We start from the raw sequence: 22,879 nt of genomic DNA on the forward strand, positions 1-22,879 counted from the left end.
GCGATTGTCCTTGTGGCGTATCACATGTCCTGGTTATCGTAGTCTATTGGCCTTTATAATAATATATCTCACTAGATTTTACTTTCCGAAGGGAGACTTTTGTGTCTACGTCTCCACTCGTTTGTCACGCTATCTCTGCAAGGGCAATATAATACTCGAAGAATTTTACGTTCCTACACGAGCAATTTATATACTTCTGTTAGCGGTTATGTTTCACTTTCATACACGACTGCTGCTCGTATTGTGGTTTTGTATATCTGCATTATTGCACCTTTTTTTTTCGTCTTTATAGAGGGGGGTCTGAAATCTTCATAAGACATGTCCAGGAGGCCGCCTGACTGACCTTAGTGCAGGATTCGTTCTTCGTACTCCCGGCGATAGTTCCCGAAGTACATTAAAAAGCACTACCTTCATTCATTCATTCTCCATTCGTCCACATCCACACTCCATTCATCAACAAGAAGACTCCCTGTCTCGTTCCAGGTAAAGCGTACAAGACCCTCCATTTCCTCCTTCCCCACAATTTGGTTTACGCAGTCTAACTCACACAGTCTGACCCACTTTTCTAGCTTCAACTTCCAGCATCTTTCCCTCTTACCTTTACCGTTGGTCCAGCTGCCTTTCTTCCTCTTCTTTTTTCTTGATCACTGCACGGATATAAACGTGAACGCTAGTCCAACCTGCTTTATTTTCAATCATTCTCTCAATCAATTCTCTCACTGTAACAAAATTCACACCTATCTCTCTTTCTATTCTGTTCCTTTCTACTCTCCTTCTGTTGCACTCGTATATGTCACAGTGTCTAAGTGTCTACAGTATACGCATTCATCTGTGTTAGCCTTTCCGAACCTAGAGAGGTCGGCCCTAAAACACCCGTGTTCTCTAAGCACCTGCGTCAGGAAATAATCCAGTCTTCTGTTGCCACGGTCCACCCAATATCTTATGTTCGGGATCAGCATATTCGTCTACTGTGCCACATCCTCCGTGTTGTCCCATTCTTCCTGCCATCTTTCAATTGACCTTTTCCTTTCCTGTCTTCTCCTGCCTTGCCTTGGCAAAAAAGAACATGCCAACCAGAGCAAGAGACCCTCATATACAAAACGATATCAGAAATATCGCTCAAAAATTAAGCAGAGTACATGCAGATCCAGCTCCTCCGCGTCCAAATACACGAGGTCGCTACACCTATTGTCCAAATCGTAAAACCCGATATTTTTTGTGTCAAATGCCGAAAATGGCTATGGTAAGAGCATGTTAAACCGATTTGCGAAAACTGCAATGAAAATTGAAATTAGGATTAGAATTTTGTTTATTAAATGTAAGAGAAGTACATTTTTGTTAACTTTTTTTTTGCATTTTCTTAACCCGGCGTCACCCAGGTGGGAGTGGGGTTTAATGGTAGCCTCAACGCACTTAGAACTAGCATAATTCTATGGTTAATACACGGATGTTTTATTGGTGGCCTATAGTTTCCTAAAACATGTTGCCGTTGGGTATTCTGAACCAATTTCAGTTTTAAGTTGATCGTTAAAGTGAGTACAGTGTTCTGAAATCCGATTACCCCCACCTGGGTGACGAAGACACAATTTTAATTCGTGGCTTTATTTGTTGTACATATAAACTTTTTTCTAGAATGAATTACGAAAAAGAACAAGCCAAACTATTGGCACTTTGGTAGGAACTCGAAGATGATGAGTACGAAATTATGGACTCAGACGATGAAAACGAAATTGATCACATAAGTAATTAGTCTGATGGTGAACAAAATAAAGAAATTGAGGAACTAGAAGTATTGGAATCTGAAAATAAGCGAAAAGAAAGAAGATAAAAAATATCCTTATTATTTAGGTAGGGATTCCAAAACAAAATGGAGAAAACACCATAGTAATAAAGCAGTTAAAACGAGGACAGAGAACATAATTTCGAACTTACCAGGATCCAAACCATATGTTAAAAACGCTAAGACTCTTTAAGATTGCTGGCTTCTTTTTTTTTAAAGAAATGCTTGATGGTATCACGGTCTGCAACCAATGTATTGATAGATAAAAAGCGTTAGCCAAGCAAAGATAAAGCATATTGTAGCAGGACCAATATTGTTGAAATAAAGGCATTATTTGGCCTCCTCTACCTAGCGGGTGTATATAGAAATGGTCATCGTAATCTAAAAGACCTTTGGCGAACAAATGGTGCAGGAATCGATATATTTCGTTCAGTGATGGCACTCAATAGATTTACATTTTATTGCAGTGCATACATTTCGATAATATAGACAATCGACAAGAAAGGCAACAATCTGATAAGTTGGCTCCTAATAGGGCAGTTTTTGAAAAATTTGTCGCAAATTGTCAACGAGCTTACTCACCAGGACAGTACTTGACTATTGACAAAAAGTTAGAGTCTTTTCGTGAGCGTTGCTCATTCCGGCAGTATATTCCAAACAAGCCCGCGAAATACGGAATAAAAATTCAGGCCCTATTAGACTCACGTACTTTCTATGTTTTTAATCTGGAAATTTATGCAGGGACCCAGCCAGATGGGCCGTACCAAATAAAAAATAAACCTATTGATATTGTCCAAAGACTGATAGCACCAATTTCTGGTAAAAATCGAAATATCACTTTCGATAATTGGTATACCTCTTACGAACTTGTGAAAATTTTGCGTGAACGACATAGTTTAACTTCAGTAGGAACTCTGAGGAAAAACATTCACCCAGAATTTACACAGATTAAGAACAGACAACCACAGTCCTCGGTATTTGGATTTCAGGAACATATAACTATGGTATCGTTTGTACCAAAAAAGGGAAAAACGTGATTTTATTATCATCACGATGATGAAATAGATAAATCTACCGACGAGAAACTTTTACCAGAAATAATAAGTTTCTATAACTTTACAAAAGGAGGGGTTGATACGGTGGATGAGTTGACAGGAAGTTACAGTGTAGCTCGTAATTGTAGAAGGTGGTCACTAAGAATATTTTTTTCACTAATGGACACAGCTGGAATCAACAGCCAGGTAGTTTACAGAACAAACACTAGTGACTATTCAAAGAAACGTCGTATATTCCTGAAATATCTGGATTAGCATTAGTTACGCCAATTATGGAAGAAGGAAAAAGTAATCCGCGACATACAAAACATTTACGATCCAAAATAGTTCAAGGTTTGGGAGAAAGTGACCAAGCTCCACCGAAAAAGTAACGTACGGGACGTGGACGGTGTCAAAAGTGTTCCAGAAAATCTGACCGAAAAACTAAAGAAACGTGCGATCAATGTCAAAATTATTATTGTTTAGATCACCTTCATCGCATTTGCGACGAATGTATCCAGTTCCGGGTCTCCTAACTTTTTTTAAGCTTGGATATCCAATGTCCTGCTTTTTTATATTTTTATTTGAACCTTTTGAAAAAACTTTTTTGGAAAATCTCTTATTTTGAATCATTATCTTTTGTTTGTGAATTTTTTATGTATCTAGTGTTTTTTGTTTGTAGGAATTTTATTATTTTGTAAATTTTACCTAATACGTGGTCAAATTTAATCCAGTGGTAAAAACTGCTGTTATTTATAAAAACTTAGATAGTCAAATAAGATATTTAAAAAAAGAAATTCGTGTTCGAAATGTTTGTTTAGATTTTCCAATCAATTTTAAATGGGGCCAACAATACCCCACTTGGGTTACTATACACACATTTTTCACCTGGGTGACGCCGGGTTAAAGATGTTTATTTTCTCATTAGGTTTAAAATGGTTAATATGTATTAAAAATGAAATAAAAAAAGATTGTACATATATCAAATAGTTTTATTTTATTTTTTTCTAATGTATTGTGTAAAATAAAAACTGGGTCTCATAGACTCCACCCGACTGTTCATGTAATTGGCATGTACCCGATTACTCAAAGGTTAATTGTGATACTGTATATAAAAGATCTCAGTCTCACCTATATCTACATCAGTTTCAATATCTGATTTACAAAAGATTTCAAGATGGCTTTATATAACCCCAACAAAAAATGTTTATTACAATTGTACTTTTTCCTACAATCAATATGCAATTGTTACTGGTTAATTTACATAAAATAAAGTGGTTTCCTTGAAGAATCCTACTAGAATATAATAAAACACCTGTAATGTAGACACCTGAACGTGGTGTCATGAACATTACATTTATGCGCTACAAAGAAGTATTGGGCAATTTAAAAATGTTTAAATTATAAGTTTAAGGGCAGTGTATAAACTTAAATATTGAACTATTACCTAATAATTTGTTTTTTTTTTTTGATAACGAATAAACCTAATTAAAATCTTTATAATTATTTGTGTTTGATAAATATGGATATTAATAATTATTGTTTACTAAACTATTTTTCATATTTTAAGTATAATGAATATATAATATAATATAATATAATATATATATATATATATATATATATATATATATATATATATATTATTATATTATATATTATAATTAGCAATTTAATATGCCTTAGTCTGCTTAGTTTGCAAAAACAAATAATTATTCTTATTATAATTTGATCTTAGGGCGCCTTTTATCGTTTTAAAGCAGTTGCCTTTGAGGAAAGAATGGACAATAGGAAATTAAATTAAACCAAATAAAAACTACATTCATTTTACATATTCCCAATTGTCAACAAACGCACGTGAAAGCCAAACAGTGTCGTACTGAGGTGTATCATATGATTTTAAATGAATAAAAATATTTACTTTTGAAACTATTAGTGTAAGAATTTCTTGAAATTTAATCATTGTGAGCAAAATTTAATGTTCCATTGAAGAAAAATATTCTAAAATAAAATATTCATTAACTGAGAGATACATAACACAGTGAACATTTTGAATAAAGTAACATTGTCATAAGTTTAACAAAGCATAAAAACATACCATTTAAATTACTCAGAGTCTGAGGAGTTACATGTGCTGCTGTCTTCGTCTGGATTTATTATTATGGATTCGATATTTTTCTCTATTATATTGTCCAACTTCCACATTTTGGACTCGACTTTTTGTTGAACATGTTGCACACATTTCTGCCAAGTAGTTGGACTAATATTATTTATTGCATCATAAAAAATATTTTTCATATCTGCAAATTTAAAAGTAGTGTTTTTGTCTGCTACATAATTTTTTACTTCTGCCCAGACGAGCTCGATCGGATTAAGCTCACAATGGTATGGGGGCAGCCTTAACACTACTTTGTTTTGGCTTTTTGCCATTTCATCAATGATATATTTATTATATTGTCCCTTATGTTCCTTAACAATATCCAGCAGTTCCACTTTCAACATGGAGTCCTCAAACCCTATATTTTTTTTATTTCAGACACGCTTGGATATCAGTTTTTCTAGAAGCAGTAGTTGGAATTTTTTCCAATTTTCTGAAATGATAAGAGCGTTGTCCAATACGATGATGGAGTCTTCTCATCTAATTCTAATATTTTTGAACCAATTTTCGAAAGATTTCCCGTCCATCTCTTTATGGTAGTCCCCACTTTTTTTTATTCAAACACCCACAGCCCTCCTGGAACAAACCCATCTTTACTGCCAATGTGACAGATTATTAGTCTTTTTTCTTTTCCTGAAAATTTTATTATTTTAAAATTTACTTGAAGTGAAAAACACTTAAACATTTACCAGCAAGATTTTTTAACCCCATAGAAAGTCCATCTAAAAACGCTTGTTTATAAGACTTTACCGAATTGTCGACCCATACTTTAGATTTGGTGTGACCAGCGTTTAGCCAAGTCTCGTCTAAGTAGTAAATTTTGCAGTGTTCATTTCTGTAGGACTTAATTTTTATCAGAAATTCTCGTCTCCACAAGACAATTTCGTCCCTGTCCAACAAAATGCTTTTTCGCTGACGACGTTGAAAGTTAAAATTTATTTCTTTCAATAATTTAAAAAAACGTAGTTCTTTTGAAGTTAGACAAAACCGGATCTTCATTAACAACCCTCAGAACTTTGTCTATTGTGGGTATTTCATTTCGAAAAAAGAATTTATGGATTATTCTTCTTATTGCTTCTCTGTCAAATTCATCCAGCCAGTTAACAATACTTTAACGATGCTCAACTGATTTTGGTGTCGACAATGTTCCCGTAATTTCATATTCATGAACCGCATTGCGTACACTACGGCTACACACGCCTACAAGAGATAAAAAGTAACAATATTTGTTAAATAAAGTGAAAATGCGCACTCTAAAATAAACAATGGAGAAACAATATCAGTATCTGTTTTATCTGATACTCTAATAGAAATCGCACTTTTCGAAATTGTAGGGTTCTCCTGCATTTCCGTTTTAAATACATTTATAATCATTTCCTTCGTTTTAACGCCAAAATGCCCTTTACTGGTGTTTTTTAGGTGGAGTGAGGGTTAAATCAATATCAAGGAGTTCATCGGCTGTATCAGTGCTTGACATTTTTGTTATTCTATTTATCTTCAATAACTTAATGTACATAGTTGATTGAGAGAATGTCAAAATAGCCTAGAGAAAAATAATACGTATTGTAATAATACCAGCATGATCGAAAATATCGGTAAAGTTATAAAACTGCATTCCGTATACTTTTTCCAGTCCAGTCCAGAAATATTCCATTCACTCACGATAAAACCTCCCCAAAGAACAGCTTGGATTGACATGACATTTGGCATACACATAGCTAAACATGTTACATAAAAAAAGTTCCACCAAAATGAGTTTCACCCATTCTCAGGGGTAAAAAAACATACTTACAAAATAAGTCAGGAATTGGACTCTAAGCAACCTTTGTTCTATAGAGTTTTTTCACTGAGTCAATACTTTTCGAGTTATTTGCGAGTGAATATGTTCATTTTTCAACAACAAAAAACAAGGTTTTTAGACGGTTTTTGTAAATAACTCAAAAAGTAAGTATTTTATCGAAAAAATATTCTTGGCATAAATATAGCTAATAAAATAGCAAAAAAATGGTGTACGTATAAAGCAAGAAGCACATTTGTAGCTAATGAAAAGTAGCTTCTTATTCGTCAAATTCCAAATCGAATATTTCAACGTGAAAGAATAAATAAAAAAACAAGCACTTACCCAAACAGCGAGTTTTCCCCAAAAAGTGCTTAATTTTTTGATATTTCTCGTTCAAATATTCGATTTGAAATTTGAATTACTTTTCATTAGCTACAACTATTAACTTTTTTATAAGCTATATTTTTGCTAAGAATATGTTTTTCGATAAAATACTTAATTTTTGAGCTATTTGCGGAAAACCATCTAAAAACGTGGTTTTTTTATTGAAAAATGATCATATTCACTCACAAGTAACTCGATAAGTATTGACTTATCTGTAAAAACTGTATAAAATAAAAGTTGCTTAGAATTAGACAGTTTATGCAATTCTGGACTTATTTTGAAAGCATGTTTTTTGACACTCGAGAAGGGATGACACTCACCCCCATGGCAAAAGCACACATCGGCACAATATCATTTTTTTCTTTTGCCGTTAGCTATGAATTTAATATTTACAGCAAAATCCGTGAATAAATGGACTAAAAAGGAAATAAAACTTTTCGAAACATCAATAAATTAAAATATTGGTTTCTCTTACCTATATTAAAGTGATTACCGCAAGCTATTTTTACTTCTGATTAACAAATACTTTGTTTTTGGATACTAAAATTCACTACACAATATAAAACTTAATACTAAACACTTAAACTAAACTCTAAAAAATAACACGAGAGAACAGTTTATTCTACAGAAAAAGTGTTAATAAACATTTATGTTTAAAATCGTCTCAGCTACATTTCTTGCTTAAATTTTTTTTTGGTGGTTAAAAAATTGTCATCCTCGGTAAATTCAGCATGTTCGTCTCGTTTTTAGATATCAAATTTCTGACGACTGGACTAGGATGAGGGATTAGTAGGACCAATAAATTGGCGTCAAATTTTCCTCAGCGACAGAACAATATAAAGAATAATAATAAAATATAAAGAATGGGAAAGAAATCATAAAAAAATTAAATACAAAACATTGAATTTTGAGAAAACTATGTTATGAACAATTTAATTTAATTTAAAATATGATTTAAGTTACGTGGCAGCATATACTGAGGTATACGGTGAATAGAAAATATCGACATAAAAACAAAATAGAAGAATCTAGTGGGATTTTATTAACTTCTTAGTAACTTGAGTCTAAATCAAGCTTTTATTTGTTTTGGCTTTTAAACAAGTTATAAAACTAACTAAGGTAAGATTGAACTATAAATTTACTCATGATAAGTACAAAGAAATTAAAACACGAGTATGTAATATATTCCAGAAAACAATTCTGTTAATTTCTTCTATAAATTTATCAATTCATCTTATGTTTTTTTTCGTTTTTAATATCATCTAGCAAGTCTAACATGATTTAATAATCATCTAGCAAGTCAGTAGGGAAAACCATTGTTTAAAGCTATTAGTCCATTAAACATTCTAAGAAGTAATTTTAATAAAAGTGACGTTCAGGGGCACTGAGCGCAGTTACCTGAAGGAGTTATTACCAGAGTTGTTAGTATTTTCATTAAATGTTTTATATAATAGACTCAACTACTGCTTATAAGAATACGCTATACGAATATAAGCAGCTATTATGGAGTGATTTAATAAACACATTAATATCTCAACTAATGGATTTCTCAGAAGTCCAGTAAATTTGGACTAAGCCATAGTTATAGGTCGTACAAATTTGTCACCGTGTAGAAAGGTCTATAATGTCGAATGACCCCTTTTAAATTTACAATAAAGTATTCATATTATTATAATGGAATTATAAAACAAACATTTTGCATTTCATTAGAAATGAAAATTACAACTAGATTTGTGTACAAATAAGCCAAACAGTTTAAGGTGCTCTAGTTTATGCATTCAGATCAGAATAGTGAAATCAGATATAGAGGAGAATACGGACTCTCTTAACATCAAAAAAACCAAATTCATGAAAATTAGCAAGAACAACAATACAAACGAAATATTAACGGTATGCGGCCAGCAGATTGAGAGAGTAAAAAGAGATACTTACTTGGGAACGATAATCACAGAAAATAACGATTATACTACAGAAATAAGAGTCAGAATTGAAAAAGCACGTGCCAACTTCGTGAAAATGAAAAAGATTTTATGGAGCAAAGATCTGACATTGGCCCTCAGAATAAGGCTAATTAAATGCTATGTACACAGTGTACTCTACTATGGAGCTGAATCATGGACATTAAACCGGAATACAATAAATCGACTTAACGCGTTTGAAATGTGGACATTTGAAGATTGTTAAGGATTCCATGGGTGGATAGAGTTACAAATACAGAAGTGTTAAGGAGAATAGGCAGAGGGAGAGAAATGGAAAATACAATAAAAGAAAGAAAGAAGAAGACGCATTTCCTGGTTGAAGAACCTGAGAGAGTGATTTGGTTGCAGCTCAAGGCAATTGTTCAGAGCAGCTGCCTGGAAGGTCAGAATAGCCATGGTGATTGCCAACCTTCGTCGCGGAGATGGCACTTAAAGAAGAAGAAGTTTATGCATTAGCTACAAAGTTTTAATATATCCTTTTATAGTGTCTTACTCTAAGCTTTTTTTAGATACGAGCCTCTTCTTTTCTCTTCCACTGGCTTCTGTTTAGTACCTACGCGTATCTATTAATTAATTTATTAAACACTATAATTAACAACCAAAGAGATAACAAATAAACTGAATGAAACACTAGCAGAAGAACAACAAGGTTTTAGGTCGGGAAGATAATGCACCGACTCATATATATATAATGAAGCAAGTGCAAGAGAAATCATTAGAATACAACACACCGACATATCTATGTTTCGTGGACCTTAAGAAGGCATTTGACCAGGTTAAATTAAAGGACGTTATTCACTTATTGTACGCAAGAGAGAAAACCTCTAGGAATAATCAAAATGATCCAAAATATCTATCAAAACAACACAATAAAAGTAAAGTAGAAGAAGAACTAACCGACCCTATTGAAGCAGGCAATGGGATAAGACAGGGAGATTCCCTGAGTCCTCTATTGTTCAACCTGATTATGGATGAAATAATAAAAAAAGTAAGAATTAAAAAAGAATACCAAATAGCAGAAAAACAACTTAAAATAATCTGCTATGCAGACGACGCAATACTACTCTCTCAAAGTGAAGGTGATTTACAACGTATGCTGCACAAATTTAGTATAACTGCCAGATAATTTAACATGTTAATTTCCCAAAAAAAACAAAATGCATGGTTATAACAGCAAATTTACTAAGATGTAAATTGGAGCTGGAAGGTCAGATAATAGAACAAGTGATAGAGTTTAAATATCTAGGCATCATATTATCTAGCTACGGAAAGCTCGAAACTGAAGTGGAAGATCAAGTGAATAGAGCAAACAGAGCCGCAGGTTGCCTGAATGAAACAATTCGGAGAAATAAAAATATCGGGAAAGAAATGAAAGGCAGAATTTACAAAACAGTCATCAGACCAATAATGTCATAAGCGGCAGAAACACGACCTGACACAGACAAGACAAAAAGGATGTTAGAAACAGCAGAGATGAAAACAGTTAAAAAAATTGATGGTAAGACACCATCAGGAAAGAGCTAGAAGTACAGATATACGACGTATATGCAAGGTAGAGAACATCAAGAATTGGGTAAGAAATAGAAGGGTAGAATGGAACGATCATATAAGCCGAATGGCAACAAATAGAGTAGTAGTAAAGACGGCAAGAGACGGCTCCTCAATAGGAAGACGATCAGTAAGTTGATCACCAAAACGATGGAACGACAACTTATTGGAGGCAGAAAAACAGAAAAAAAGAAGAAAAAACGTATCCGGTCAAAGTTTTTTCGGGAACTTATGGTCTCCCAAAAAGTGTAGAAATAAGTGCAATCGCTACTATACAGCCTAATTTACATTACGAAATTCTTCTTAAGGTGCCTTCTCCATTACTGAAGGTTGGCTATAACTACAGCAAATTGCTCTCTATCTTAATTAAATTACGAAATTAGTGGCATAAAATTAGTTTCATAACATTAATTCCACCAACAATTTCACGAATAAAGGTCACTGGAATAGTTTTGTGGTTCGCGCAAAATGTTGGTGAAACTTATGTCATTAAACTAATTTCACAGTCTAAAGGCGACAAGTAGTTTCATTACATAAAAAATACTGTAAATGCATATCAGGAGGCAGAAGAGAAAGAAAAAAATAATTTCAATGTGAACAATCATGAATTCTCAAACTCGATCATGATGCATAGGTACTGCTTAGCAATGTCTCAACCGCATTATTTATCTAAAGAGGTAAACTGTACTAGAACATGGTATGATTTTAGATATTGTCAATAGATGAAATATGTTCATAAATTCTTCTGTGAGCAACCACCAGACAGATTTATTCTTTCCCAAAATCAACCAACAACACAAGACAAATCAAAGAACTGGATTTATAAGATACCTTGTGAATGAAACATTTTTTATGTGGGAAAACCTCAAGAACACCAAGTGTCAGGATAAACGGGCATGAATCATACATTAATAATAGAAAAACTTTTGACATATCCCGGATATGCAAACATGCTTGGTACAATGAGCATAGAGTACAATGGAAAAAATGTCCAATGGTAATAAAAAACCATACAGCAAAAATAGAAAAATTAAAGAAGCAGCCCTCAACCTTTTAAATAAATAAAAATGTGAAGCAAACTCATTAATAAAATGTAGTAAGCCTTGGTTATCAATACTGAAACAAGAAGAAAAATCGGTAAGATAGTTTCGAACCAAATTCAGATTTCTGCTGGAGCCTTCTAAAAATTGCAAGGCATAGCCAGACGTTGATAAAGATGTTAATAGAGACATGGGGAATCTAAAATTTGCATTCCACGACATATCTCCTCAACTAAGCAGAAATCTTTAACGAATTTGTTTCTTGTACTCATACAGAGTAGATCCGAATAAAAATGAAAAAGACAGAAAAGATTTGATTTCACGTACAAAGCGTCTATGTATCTGTTGATACGTATTTCGACTTAATAAGTCTCATCAGAACAGTTATTCATAGCCGTTCTTAACGTGAAAAATAATCTTCTCTGTCTTATTAGGAAGCAACAATAAAATGGCTTCGTTATGGACGCAATAGCGACATCTGATAAAAAAATCGGTAAGATAGTTTCGAAATAGCTTCCTAATAAGACAGAGAAGATTATTTTTCACGTTAAGAACGGCCATTAATAACTGTTCTGATGAGACTTATTAAGTCGAAATACGTATCAACAGATACATAGACGCTTTGTACGTGAAATAAAATCTTTTCTGTCTTTTTCATTTTTATTCGGATCTACTCTGTATGAGTACAAGAAACAAATTCGTTAAAGATTTCTGCTTAGTTGAGGAGACATGTCATGGAATGCAAATTTTAGATTCCCCATGTCTCTATTAACATCTTTATCAACGTCTGGCTATGCCTTGCAATTTTTAGAAGGCTCCAGATTAAAGCAGAAATCTGAATTTGTTTCGAAACTATCTTACCGATTTTTCTATCAGATGTCGCTATTGCGTCCATAACGAAGCCATTTTATTGTTGCTTCCTAATAAGACAGAGAAGATTATTTTTCACGTTAAGAACGGCTATGAATAACTGTTCTGATGAGACTTATTAAGTCGAAATACGTATCAACAGATACATAGACGCTTTGTACGTGAAATCAAATCTTTTCTGTCTTTTTCATTTTTGAAACAAGAAGAATTTGATTTCAATCACAGGGTACAACATCACCCTTCAGAATTTATCTTAAAATATGGCTATTTGCCTACAAGATCTAGGCCATCTAAGTCAACTGTTAAATTTGTTAACAGGTTAAATCTAATAATTTTTTAAATTTATATATGTTTTTTTAAAACGATTTCCAGATTGGGAATCGATATTGATGACTTAATGCACGACTTGAAGAATTTTTTTATTCGTAAGTATTGTAAACATTTAAATAATTAATAAATTATTAGATTTCAGATTGATGTCATTCTGGCTACCAGAATACCAATATCAAGCATGAGGCGATGAACTTAAATCCAGACAAAAAATCCCATTCAGCAATTTTTCGACAGGCAGGACATTTCACTAACTATCCTAGTAAAGGACTGTTTCCATCTCCTTCCCACATAGAGACTGATACTAGTGAATCTACTTTATGCCAACAGAGATCTGCTTCCGTGGTAAGATTTCTTTTCCTTTTTTTGTAACATATTTTACAAAATAATTGAGAAAAATATTAATGTGAAATTATTCACAATACATGAGGATATAAGTACCAAAATAAACAAGCTTTATTGTGACGTCTTTTAATTCAGATTTATAGTACGAATCTAACGGTCAACAATTTATAAAATCACTGGCGATTTTGCCCGTCGCATGCGACGGTAGATCCAATCAATTGCCATCTACAGTCACTCATTAACTTAAAAAAATAAAAACGGCGCGTGTCACTTGGAAAGTACCGACAGACGTGAATACTTCTTATAGCGCGTTATTACTATGTGAATTAATGAATTTTTTTTTGTAATAACAACACACATTTTTAAAATTTAAAAAATCTTAATTTTTTTTAAATTTTGTTTAATGATTTTAGTAATTTTTCAAATTTTTTGAATATTATATAGAATTTATTCATCATTTACATTTTGAGTATAATCTTGTATTTATGTTTAACAACTTTGTCGTGATTATCATTAAATTTAATTTAATTTAATTTAATTTTATTTTATTTAATTTTATTTAATTTTATTTAATTTTATTTAATTTTATTTAATTTTATTTAATTTTATTTAATTTTATTTAATTTTATTTAATTTTATTTAATTTTATTTAATTTTATTTAATTTTATTTAATTTTATTTAATTTTATTTAATTTTATTTAATTTTATTTAATTTTATTTAATTTTATTTAATTTTATTTAATTTTATTTAATTTTATTTAATTTTATTTAATTTTATTTAATTTTTTTTAATTTTATTTAATTTTATTTAATTTTATTTAATTTTATTTAATTTTATTTAATTTTATTTAATTTTATTTAATTTTATTTAATTTTATTTAATTTTATTTAATTTTATTTAATTTTATTTAATTTTATTTAATTTTATTTTATTTTGGTAAAACCTTGTCGTATGTTAAACGCCATTTTATTTTTATAAAAGTGTATATGTAAATGTATGTAAATCTTACCTTATAATTACAGTAACTTATATTTTTAGCAATTTTGTGAAAAAAATAATTCAGGACAAACAGTGTGGCATGTCCTTCTAGCCTTTTACATAGATAAATAATGTTTATTTCACCGATGGACAGTTCTGAATACCAAATTGTCAACCTTTCTAGTGATAAAAAAATGGTCGCATATCTCCTGCGACCATTTCTGGGAAAATAGCTGGGTGTCAGAATATTTTAAAAGATAGCGCCGTTTTTATGTTATTACTCATAATTATATCAACCACACAAAAATCTAGGAGCATACGGAGTAACACAAGAGCTTTAAAATGATATATATTACATGCCATAATTATATCATTGTTATTTAGGAAAAATATAGATCACGTCATATTTTTGACAGGCGGATAACAATGTGCGGATAAAAAAGTGTGAAATAAAGCTTGGACAATAAATTGACCTTACTACCGAATTATTACGGGTAGTCTATTTTTCCACATTTTCAAACACACAAGTATACATTGTGTATTGTCAAAGCCATTTCTACTTTAGAAGGTGTGCTGTTCGAATTGGCAACGTTACAATGGTGACTTAGGCCAATGACACACCCAGCGGTTTGACCGAAGCGTTTTCGAGGCGGTTTTTTTAGACCAGTGACACACGTAACGATTTAACCGAAGCTGTTTTCCACTTAGTTTAACCAGTTTGTTTAATCAAGACGAAATCGGTTTTCAGTTATTTCAGAAAGAAGTAGAAACATTTCACTTTCAAAATTATTGTGATCTTCTTCTTAAAGTGCCCTCTCCTCAATGGAGGTTGGCTACTACAATTTTAAAATCTTCTCTATCTTCAGCTGTTCTTATTAGCTGTTCAAAATTTAGCCCTGTCCATTGTCGGATGTTTCTGAGCCACGATAGTCTTTTCCTTCCTAGGCCTCTCTTTCCCTCGATTTTTCCTTTCACTATAAGTTGGGCATATTGGTACTTATTATTTCTCAGTATGTGGCCTAGGTATGATGTTTTTCTAACTTTTACTGTGTTAAAAAGTTCTCTTTCCTTGCCTATTCTATGCAGCACTTCTTCGTTTGAGGTATGCGATGTCCATGAAATTTTAAGCATTCTCCGGTAGATCCACATTTCAAAGGCCTCCAATTTATTTACGGTTGATGTTTTTAGAGTCCACGTTTCAACTGCATATAGAAGAGTCGACCAGACGTAGCATTTTGATAAACGTAGTCGAATTTCGAGTTTTATTCGAGAATCACAAAGCAGTTTTTTTTATTTTTTCGAAAGATTTTCTGGCCTGTTCTATTCTCGATCTTATTTCTAGATCAGGATTTAGGCTGCTATCGATCCAACATCCCAGGTACTTAAATCTATTGACCTGTTCTAAAATGTGCCCATTTATTGTGCAAGGTTGAGGTACGTTTTGATTTTTTCGGATTGACATCACTTTGGTTTTTTTAATGTTTATTTTCATACCAAATTGCTCACAGGTCGAGTTGGTCTTGTCGATGAGTCGTTGTAGACCTACGTCGGAATCCGCAATTAACACTGTATCATCGGCGTATCTGATACTGTTGATATTTACGCCATTCACCTTGACTCCATCCTTGGAATCCTCCAATGCTTCTTTAAATAGAAACTCGGAGTAAAGATTAAACAGCAGAGGCGACAGAACACATCCTTGTCTAACTCCCCTCCTAATTTCTACTTCTGCGGATGTGGAACCTTCGATCCTAACTCTGGCGTTTTGGTTCCAGTACAAGTTTTTTAAGATATTGATGTCTTTTCCATCTAAACCGACTTCTTGCAAACGTTCTAATAGTAGGTCGTGTCTTACTCTATCAAATGCTTTTTCGAAGTCTATAAAGCATATAAATATATCTTTCTGTTGGTCGTAGCATTTTTGGGCGAGAACTAGTAAACTGAACAGGGCTTCTCTCGTTCCCATGCCGGCTCTGAATCCAAACTGATCGTCTCCGATGATTGTTTCGCACTTTCTATAGATAATTATTGTGATACAATAAAAAAATAGGCCTTCCTCCATCGTTGCCAAATGTATAACACTACCGCTTGATAAGTAGGGATATATGGCTTTAGTATTGTATATTCCTCCGATCTTTGTATTCTTTATAGGAGAACTGGTAGGCTGAACAACTCTTCTCCAGTACCAAACTGGGTCTAAATCTAAAACCAAATTGTTCCATGCTTATATCGGTGTCACCTTGTCGGTATATTCGGCGATATACATTTTGTTCAAAAACTCTACTGCAGTGTTGATTATTGTTCCACCTCTTATATCTGATTTTCTTAAATAGTACTTTAATATACACCGTTCCTTCGATTTTGATTCTGTATCAAGGATAACTTTTTATTTATGGTAATGTTGGTTCATTAATAATGTAGTAGATTTACGTTTGTATAATCCTGCAAATTGTTTGAGTTTTTTAGCATGTTTAACGATCGTGTTTTGCTTCTAGATTTTTGATTTCACCAAACTTTATAGACGACCATACTTGTTTTGCTTATCTGATCTTTTCTTTAATTTCTTTTTGCGGCTGAAACTAGACTTCTTGGGTTTTTTTTGAAAGATTTTCTATTAAGTTTAATGTCCAATTAACGGATTAACAGGTTAAATTAACTTTACCCACACATTCTTCACACAGAAATTCTTTCTCAATATATTACAACCTGTAAATATTGTTTAGATATTTACCGTTAGGCAATAAAAACACGTTATTAGTAAATACCCCTTTACAAAATTAAACCGGGTCAACAGTAATACGCGTTATAATAACTATCTGAAATGTATAATTCTTAGAAAAATGGTTTATTTTAACTTAACGATTTCCTCTTCCAAAATCGTTCTCAAAATACAAATATATCAAAATATTTTATCAAAAACTATAGTTTTTCAAATAGTTTTCATAGTATAGGAAACAGAGATATAGGTCTGTATGATGAAACTTCATTTTTCGTCTTACCTGGCTTTGCTATCATTTTGACAGCAAAGCCTCTGCCACTTTCCAGTAAATCGGCCCATGGTTGTCTAAATAATACATTTATTCATATATAAGCGAGTCAGTTTCATTATAGCTTTTTTGGAAGCTGTTTTATTACTTATCCTATTCTCTAGTTACTAGATCGAATCCAGATGCTTTTTTCGGATTAATATTTTCATTTATATCATTTTGGACTTCTTGAGGAGTAACAAATTTAATTTCCATTTCCATTTGGTCATAGTAAATATGGGACAGTTGAAGGGATTAGAAGAAACCATGAAGGTTGGACTGTATATTTGCGCTGGTTATGAACTTCTTGTTGAATAAACTTGAATAAATTAATTAGAACTTTGACAGAATGAAAAACGTGTTTGTCAACTTGAAGGAACAATTTATTCTGACTTTTACAATGTTGCCGTTCAGACAATTTTGAGCTAATTGGCGTGTAATTTGAAGGCCAACCATGCCCCACATTGAAAGGGGTAACTTTCAAAACAATTTACATTATAACAAAAAAGAAATACATACATAAGGTGAAATATACATACATAAGGTGAAATATAGATACCTAAGGGGAAATATATATACATAAGCTAAAATAGAGTTTACTTGAAAATGTACTTTCACATTATTTGTCCGTTTCAACCGGAAGAGGACATAATTTGACACGGCCCTCCGAAGAACACCATTGGAAGTCTGCACTGACACAACCCTAGTAACGCCATCGTTTCCAGGATGAAGATCTCGTACTCGACCAAGAAGCCATTACCAAGAACCTGAAATATATTCTAAAGACCACCGTTTCCAGAAATATTGCTGAAGGAACTGGAGCCTTTCCTGTAACTGTAGACGAGTTTCCCTTTCATTGGATATGTCGACTTCAGGAATTGAGTTGATTGGTCGGCCAATTAAGAAGTGAGGAGGTGTTAGCGGATTCAAATCGGAAGGATCATTGGAAAGAGAGGAAAGAGGTCTAGAATTTAGTATTCCTTCTATTTGAACAAGAATTGTTTGAAAATCTTCGCAAGTCAGTAAAGAATTGGAGAAAACTCTTTTCATATATGATTTCATTGATTTGACCCCTGACTCGCAAATACCACCGAAGTGGGGAGTATAACATGGAATAAATTTCCAAGAAATTTGGTTATGATTGCACTCATCCTTAATTTTATCTTTATTTAATTTGAAAAATTCACTTAATGCATTGAGTTCATTGAATGCAACAGTAAAATTTGATCCATTATCTGACATCAGCTGAGTGGGTTTGCCTCTACGAGAAATGAAACGTTTTAAGGCTGACAAAAAAGTTTGAGTTGAAAGCTCTGATACAAGTTCCAAGTGTAAGGCCTTTGTACTGAGGCATACAAATAAACATACATATCCCTTATAAGTCTTGCAGCCTCGTCCTCACCTGTCCTTAAGAAGAAACGGACCGGCATAATCGACCCCAGTAACAGCGAAAGGAAATGAAGGATGTAAACGGGCTGCAGGAAGATCACCCATTATTGGATTAACAAAAGAAGGATGGGCCATTAAACAAGTTACACAGTTACGAACAACAGCCTTAGCAGTGGTTTTGCCATGAATTGGCCAAAATTTTTCTCTCATGACGTATATTAATTGCTGAGGACCACAATGTAATGATCGAATGTGAATGTACTTAAAGAGAAGTTTGGTAACATGATGACTGGAAGGAAGTAGGACAGGATGTCTTTTGTCCTGACTAAACAATGAATTTGGGCTTGATTTTGAACTACTTTAAGTACATATCTTTCGGAATTTTGCAATTTCTCAAACTAGAAAGCACCAAACTGTCTAAGTGAGTGATTCGAGCATTTTACATTATGAATAAATCTAAAGCAATATGCTAAACTGCGCTGCAAGCGGCTGAAATTGGAAAAACGCTCAAAAGAAAGTAATTCTATAGTAGGTGATATTTTCATTGATATGGATTCTATCTTTAACTCAGGTAGATCTTTATTGCATTGAATAGGTTGAATTGGTGTGTAAAAGGATTCCACAGAAAGAAAACTGGGACCTTCTCACCACAAGCTAGAAGAATGTAGAATGGAAGGTTCAAGGCTTCTGGTGAGTAAGTCTGCAGGATTTTGTTTTGTACCAACATGAAACCACTTGCTGGAATTGGTATTGGAGACAATTTCTGACACTTTGTTTGCAACAAATGTTTTAAGAACGTTTGGTGGTGTATTGATCCATCCAAGAATTATAGTGAAATCTGACCAGAAAAACATATCATGAAATTGAATAGTCAATGAATCAATAACCTTGGAGGCTAACCTAGAAAGAATAAGAGCTCCACAAAGATCTAGCCGAGAAAGATATATTTTCTTAAGAGCGGCAACTTTGCTTTTTGCACAAAGAAGATTGACACAAACAACTCCAGAAGAATTAACACTACGAACATATATACAAGCTCCATAGGCTTGTTCTGAAGAATCAGAAAATCCGTGCAACTCAAGCCTAATAGCTTCTCTGCATTTGAAATTGCGGACTATCTTAAGTTCATTTAGAAAAGAAAGTTGGGCGTCTGAATGATGACCACTCAGTATAAATGCTAATTGGTACTGACTGATCCCAATCCAACCACAATTTTTTAATTAATATTTTTACCTTTATTACACAAGGTGCAAGAAGACCCAAAGGATCGTAGATTTGTGCAATTGAAGAAAGGATTGAACGTTTAGTTACCAAATTAGATGTGGGTTCATTTATATGATACATAAGGGTATCTGACTCAACACCATAGAATACCTAACGTTTTGGTTATCTCTCCAATGCGAAGAAAGTTAGAATCAGTAGAAGAGATAGAAGAAGAATTAATACTGTCGATGATGTTAGGATTATTAGAAACCCATTTACGAAGTGGAAAACAACCACGATCTAGAATGGTAGTAATTTCGGAGCATAAACGTGAAAGATCCGAAGAACAATCAGATCCTGTTAGAAGATCATCTACATAGAAATTATGTTCGATGCTTCAGGAAACTCTGTGGCAGATTCTATTGAAAGTTGTAGACATCTAGTAGAAAGAAATGAAGCAGCTGCAGTACCATATGTAACTGTATTTAGCTGATATTTACATAAATTGACTTTTACAATGTTACTGTTCAGACAATTTTGCGCTAATTGGCGTGTAATTTGAAGTCCAAACAACAGTTCCTCAAGGTTTGGATTGAAACGCATTTTTTTAAATGATCTGCAAAATGTAAAGCTTTTTGTTCATTGTTTCTGGCCCAGCTACCATCTGTATTTCTTATTTGAGAATTGTACACGATAGGTATCTCCAATTGATTAATTTGTATTTTTTTGGTTTTCCCTTCAGAGTTTTTGCATTGCATTGTTTAGTTTTGTTTTATGGGCTGGATATCTACATTGTTGCCAGCTTCGTCTTATCTTTTACTCTAGTCGTCAGAGACGAAAATGCCACTGAACCTCTAAAAATTATACTGAACAAGCTGAATTTTGCCGAGAATGTCAATTTTAGTAAGCCAAAAAAGATGCAAAAATGTTTACCACTTTTCTCCTCCTAAAACCCCCTCGTAGAGGGGGGAAACGGAAATGGAGAATGGAAAAAAATATTTCAAATATAAAATGTAGCTACTTTTTGAGTAAAAGATAATTTTGAACAAAAATGTTAATTAGCACCTCATAAGGTCTTTACACTCTCAAGCCACTGCTTTTTGCAGCTCGGTCTATTTTCTTAAATGCCTCTATTATTTCTTTTTTCGATCTTGCAATTATATGGACATCATCTAGAATGGCTAGTATTTGCACACTTTTGGCCACGTGAGGAGGGGGCCAAAATTTGAAATTTTGAGACTCGTAGTATAGGAAAAGATTCAAGGAAGAAGATCTGTTGACCGAAGGCAGAATTCTTGGTTAAAGAATCTACGTGATTGGTATGGAATGCAGATCGATTTATTTGTTTAGAGTAGCGTTCAAACATAAAAATAGCCGTTATTGTTGCCAACCTCCGTAGGGAGACAACACTCTAAGAAGAAGATTGAATATTGCTTCTAAATTATTGATTGTCGACTTCCTTATTTTTTTTTCTGTTACTGATAGTGTATAAGTAAGTAGTATGATAGTAAGTATGATATTGATTAGTATGTACGATAAGGTTTTTCCGTTATTTCGTTTGGTACTAAAACTTTCCAACCTTAGTATTTCTTTCGCCAATATTATTAATGGATTGTGTTGTATAAAAGAAACATATTTATGTTAGAAATAAACTTTAAGATATCAGCATCATTGATGAAAGAACGAAAAAGGCTTCTTCGTTTTAATACATTATTTTTTGCTCTCACTGTACAAAAATAAATTCACTGCTACTTTGAAGCTCATTTTAAATTATAGGAAATGCAAACGGATCATTCGGGAATGGTTTATATTAAGCAGAAAACATACATAAACATTGAATTTAGGTAAGCAGCGAAGGAAAATAACCACATGTAAATACAACATGGTCCTACTTAAAGGGAGAGTGGAAGAACTGCTATGATAATCTTGTTAGTGGAGCGGAAACAGCCAAATTATTGATTAATTTTAAGATGAAGAATCGAAAGCACATTTACACGTGCACTCAAAGACGTACATACTCGATTTTAAAAGGGAATTTCATTTATTAATCTGGACACAATACTATTACAGTAAAACCTCCGTTAACCGAAATAATTATGGGGGTAGGAGGCCGTTTCGGATAACAAGAATTTTGGTTAAAAATAACATTGTTTTTCATAGTATTCTTGGTCAAAGTATTGGTATTTAAAAATACTATGAGGTGATTTCGTAATGTTTTCTAATAAGTAAATACAGAATAAAGTAATAAAATTAAGGAAAATGAACAAGTTTAACAAGCTTTTTTAAAGAAATCTTCTATTTTCTTTTGCGTTTTTGACAACAATGTTTTGCAGCTATATCTCTATTCATTTGAAGAACGTCAAGGTTTGCCTCATTGGATTGTTCGACGAAACGTAAAGCAATCTGAAAAGGACAAAACTTTATACAATCACAACAAAAATTAAGAACCTCGTCGTGTCCCGAATTAATTAGGCCTACTGTAAAAAATTCTTACCTCTGACGCACTGAAAATATCGTCGGCGGTCTAGTGTTGCCTGTTGACTCTTGGGTCGTCATCTTCGTCGTCCGATACGGTCAGTTTGTCTGGATAATGAACCATATCAATTATGTCCTGGTCGGTGAATTCACATTTTGAGTCATCGGCTGCTAACCACTCACGTATGTATCTCTTCTTGGACACCAATAAACAACATGTTTGATTGTTAAAGATTTGAGAATTTCGGGAACACTTTTGAATTCATTCATCTCCTGTTATAACAGATGTCTTAAAAATGCTCCTCTATAATGTCTCTTGAATGTCTCTATTACTCCCTGGTCTAACGGCTGAATTAAGCTCGTGACATTCGGTGGCAAAAATCTGACAATTGTCACCATTTTGTAGATTTTGAGGGTTAGTTGGCACATTACCAATACGCAAAAATGCTTTCATGGAAAGGTTTTTTGATTTTAAAAAGGATTTTACACTTGGGACGAATTTATTTTCAAACTATTCTGAAAATAAAGTGGTCAACATGGCTTCTATAAAAAACTGGA

The 22,879-nt window shown here is 33.0% G+C and overlaps 1 protein-coding gene across 2 annotated transcripts in view; it reads left to right on the forward strand.

Annotated features, from left to right (window-relative positions):
• Nucleotides 1-22,879, forward strand: part of sprt (PDZ domain-containing protein sprite) — a 306,461-nt gene that overhangs the window by 156,015 nt on the left and 127,567 nt on the right. For both annotated transcript variants that reach the window (XM_072535452.1, XM_072535451.1), the window contains one exon: nt 13,039-13,248. In XM_072535452.1, coding sequence (XP_072391553.1) covers nt 13,093-13,248 — 156 coding nt within the window. In that variant the 5' untranslated portion in view covers nt 13,039-13,092. The remainder of the gene's footprint in view (nt 1-13,038; nt 13,249-22,879) is intronic.

This window comes from Diabrotica undecimpunctata, chromosome 6 (genome assembly GCF_040954645.1).
Source record: "Diabrotica undecimpunctata isolate CICGRU chromosome 6, icDiaUnde3, whole genome shotgun sequence".
Lineage (NCBI taxonomy): Eukaryota > Metazoa > Arthropoda > Insecta > Coleoptera > Chrysomelidae > Diabrotica > Diabrotica undecimpunctata.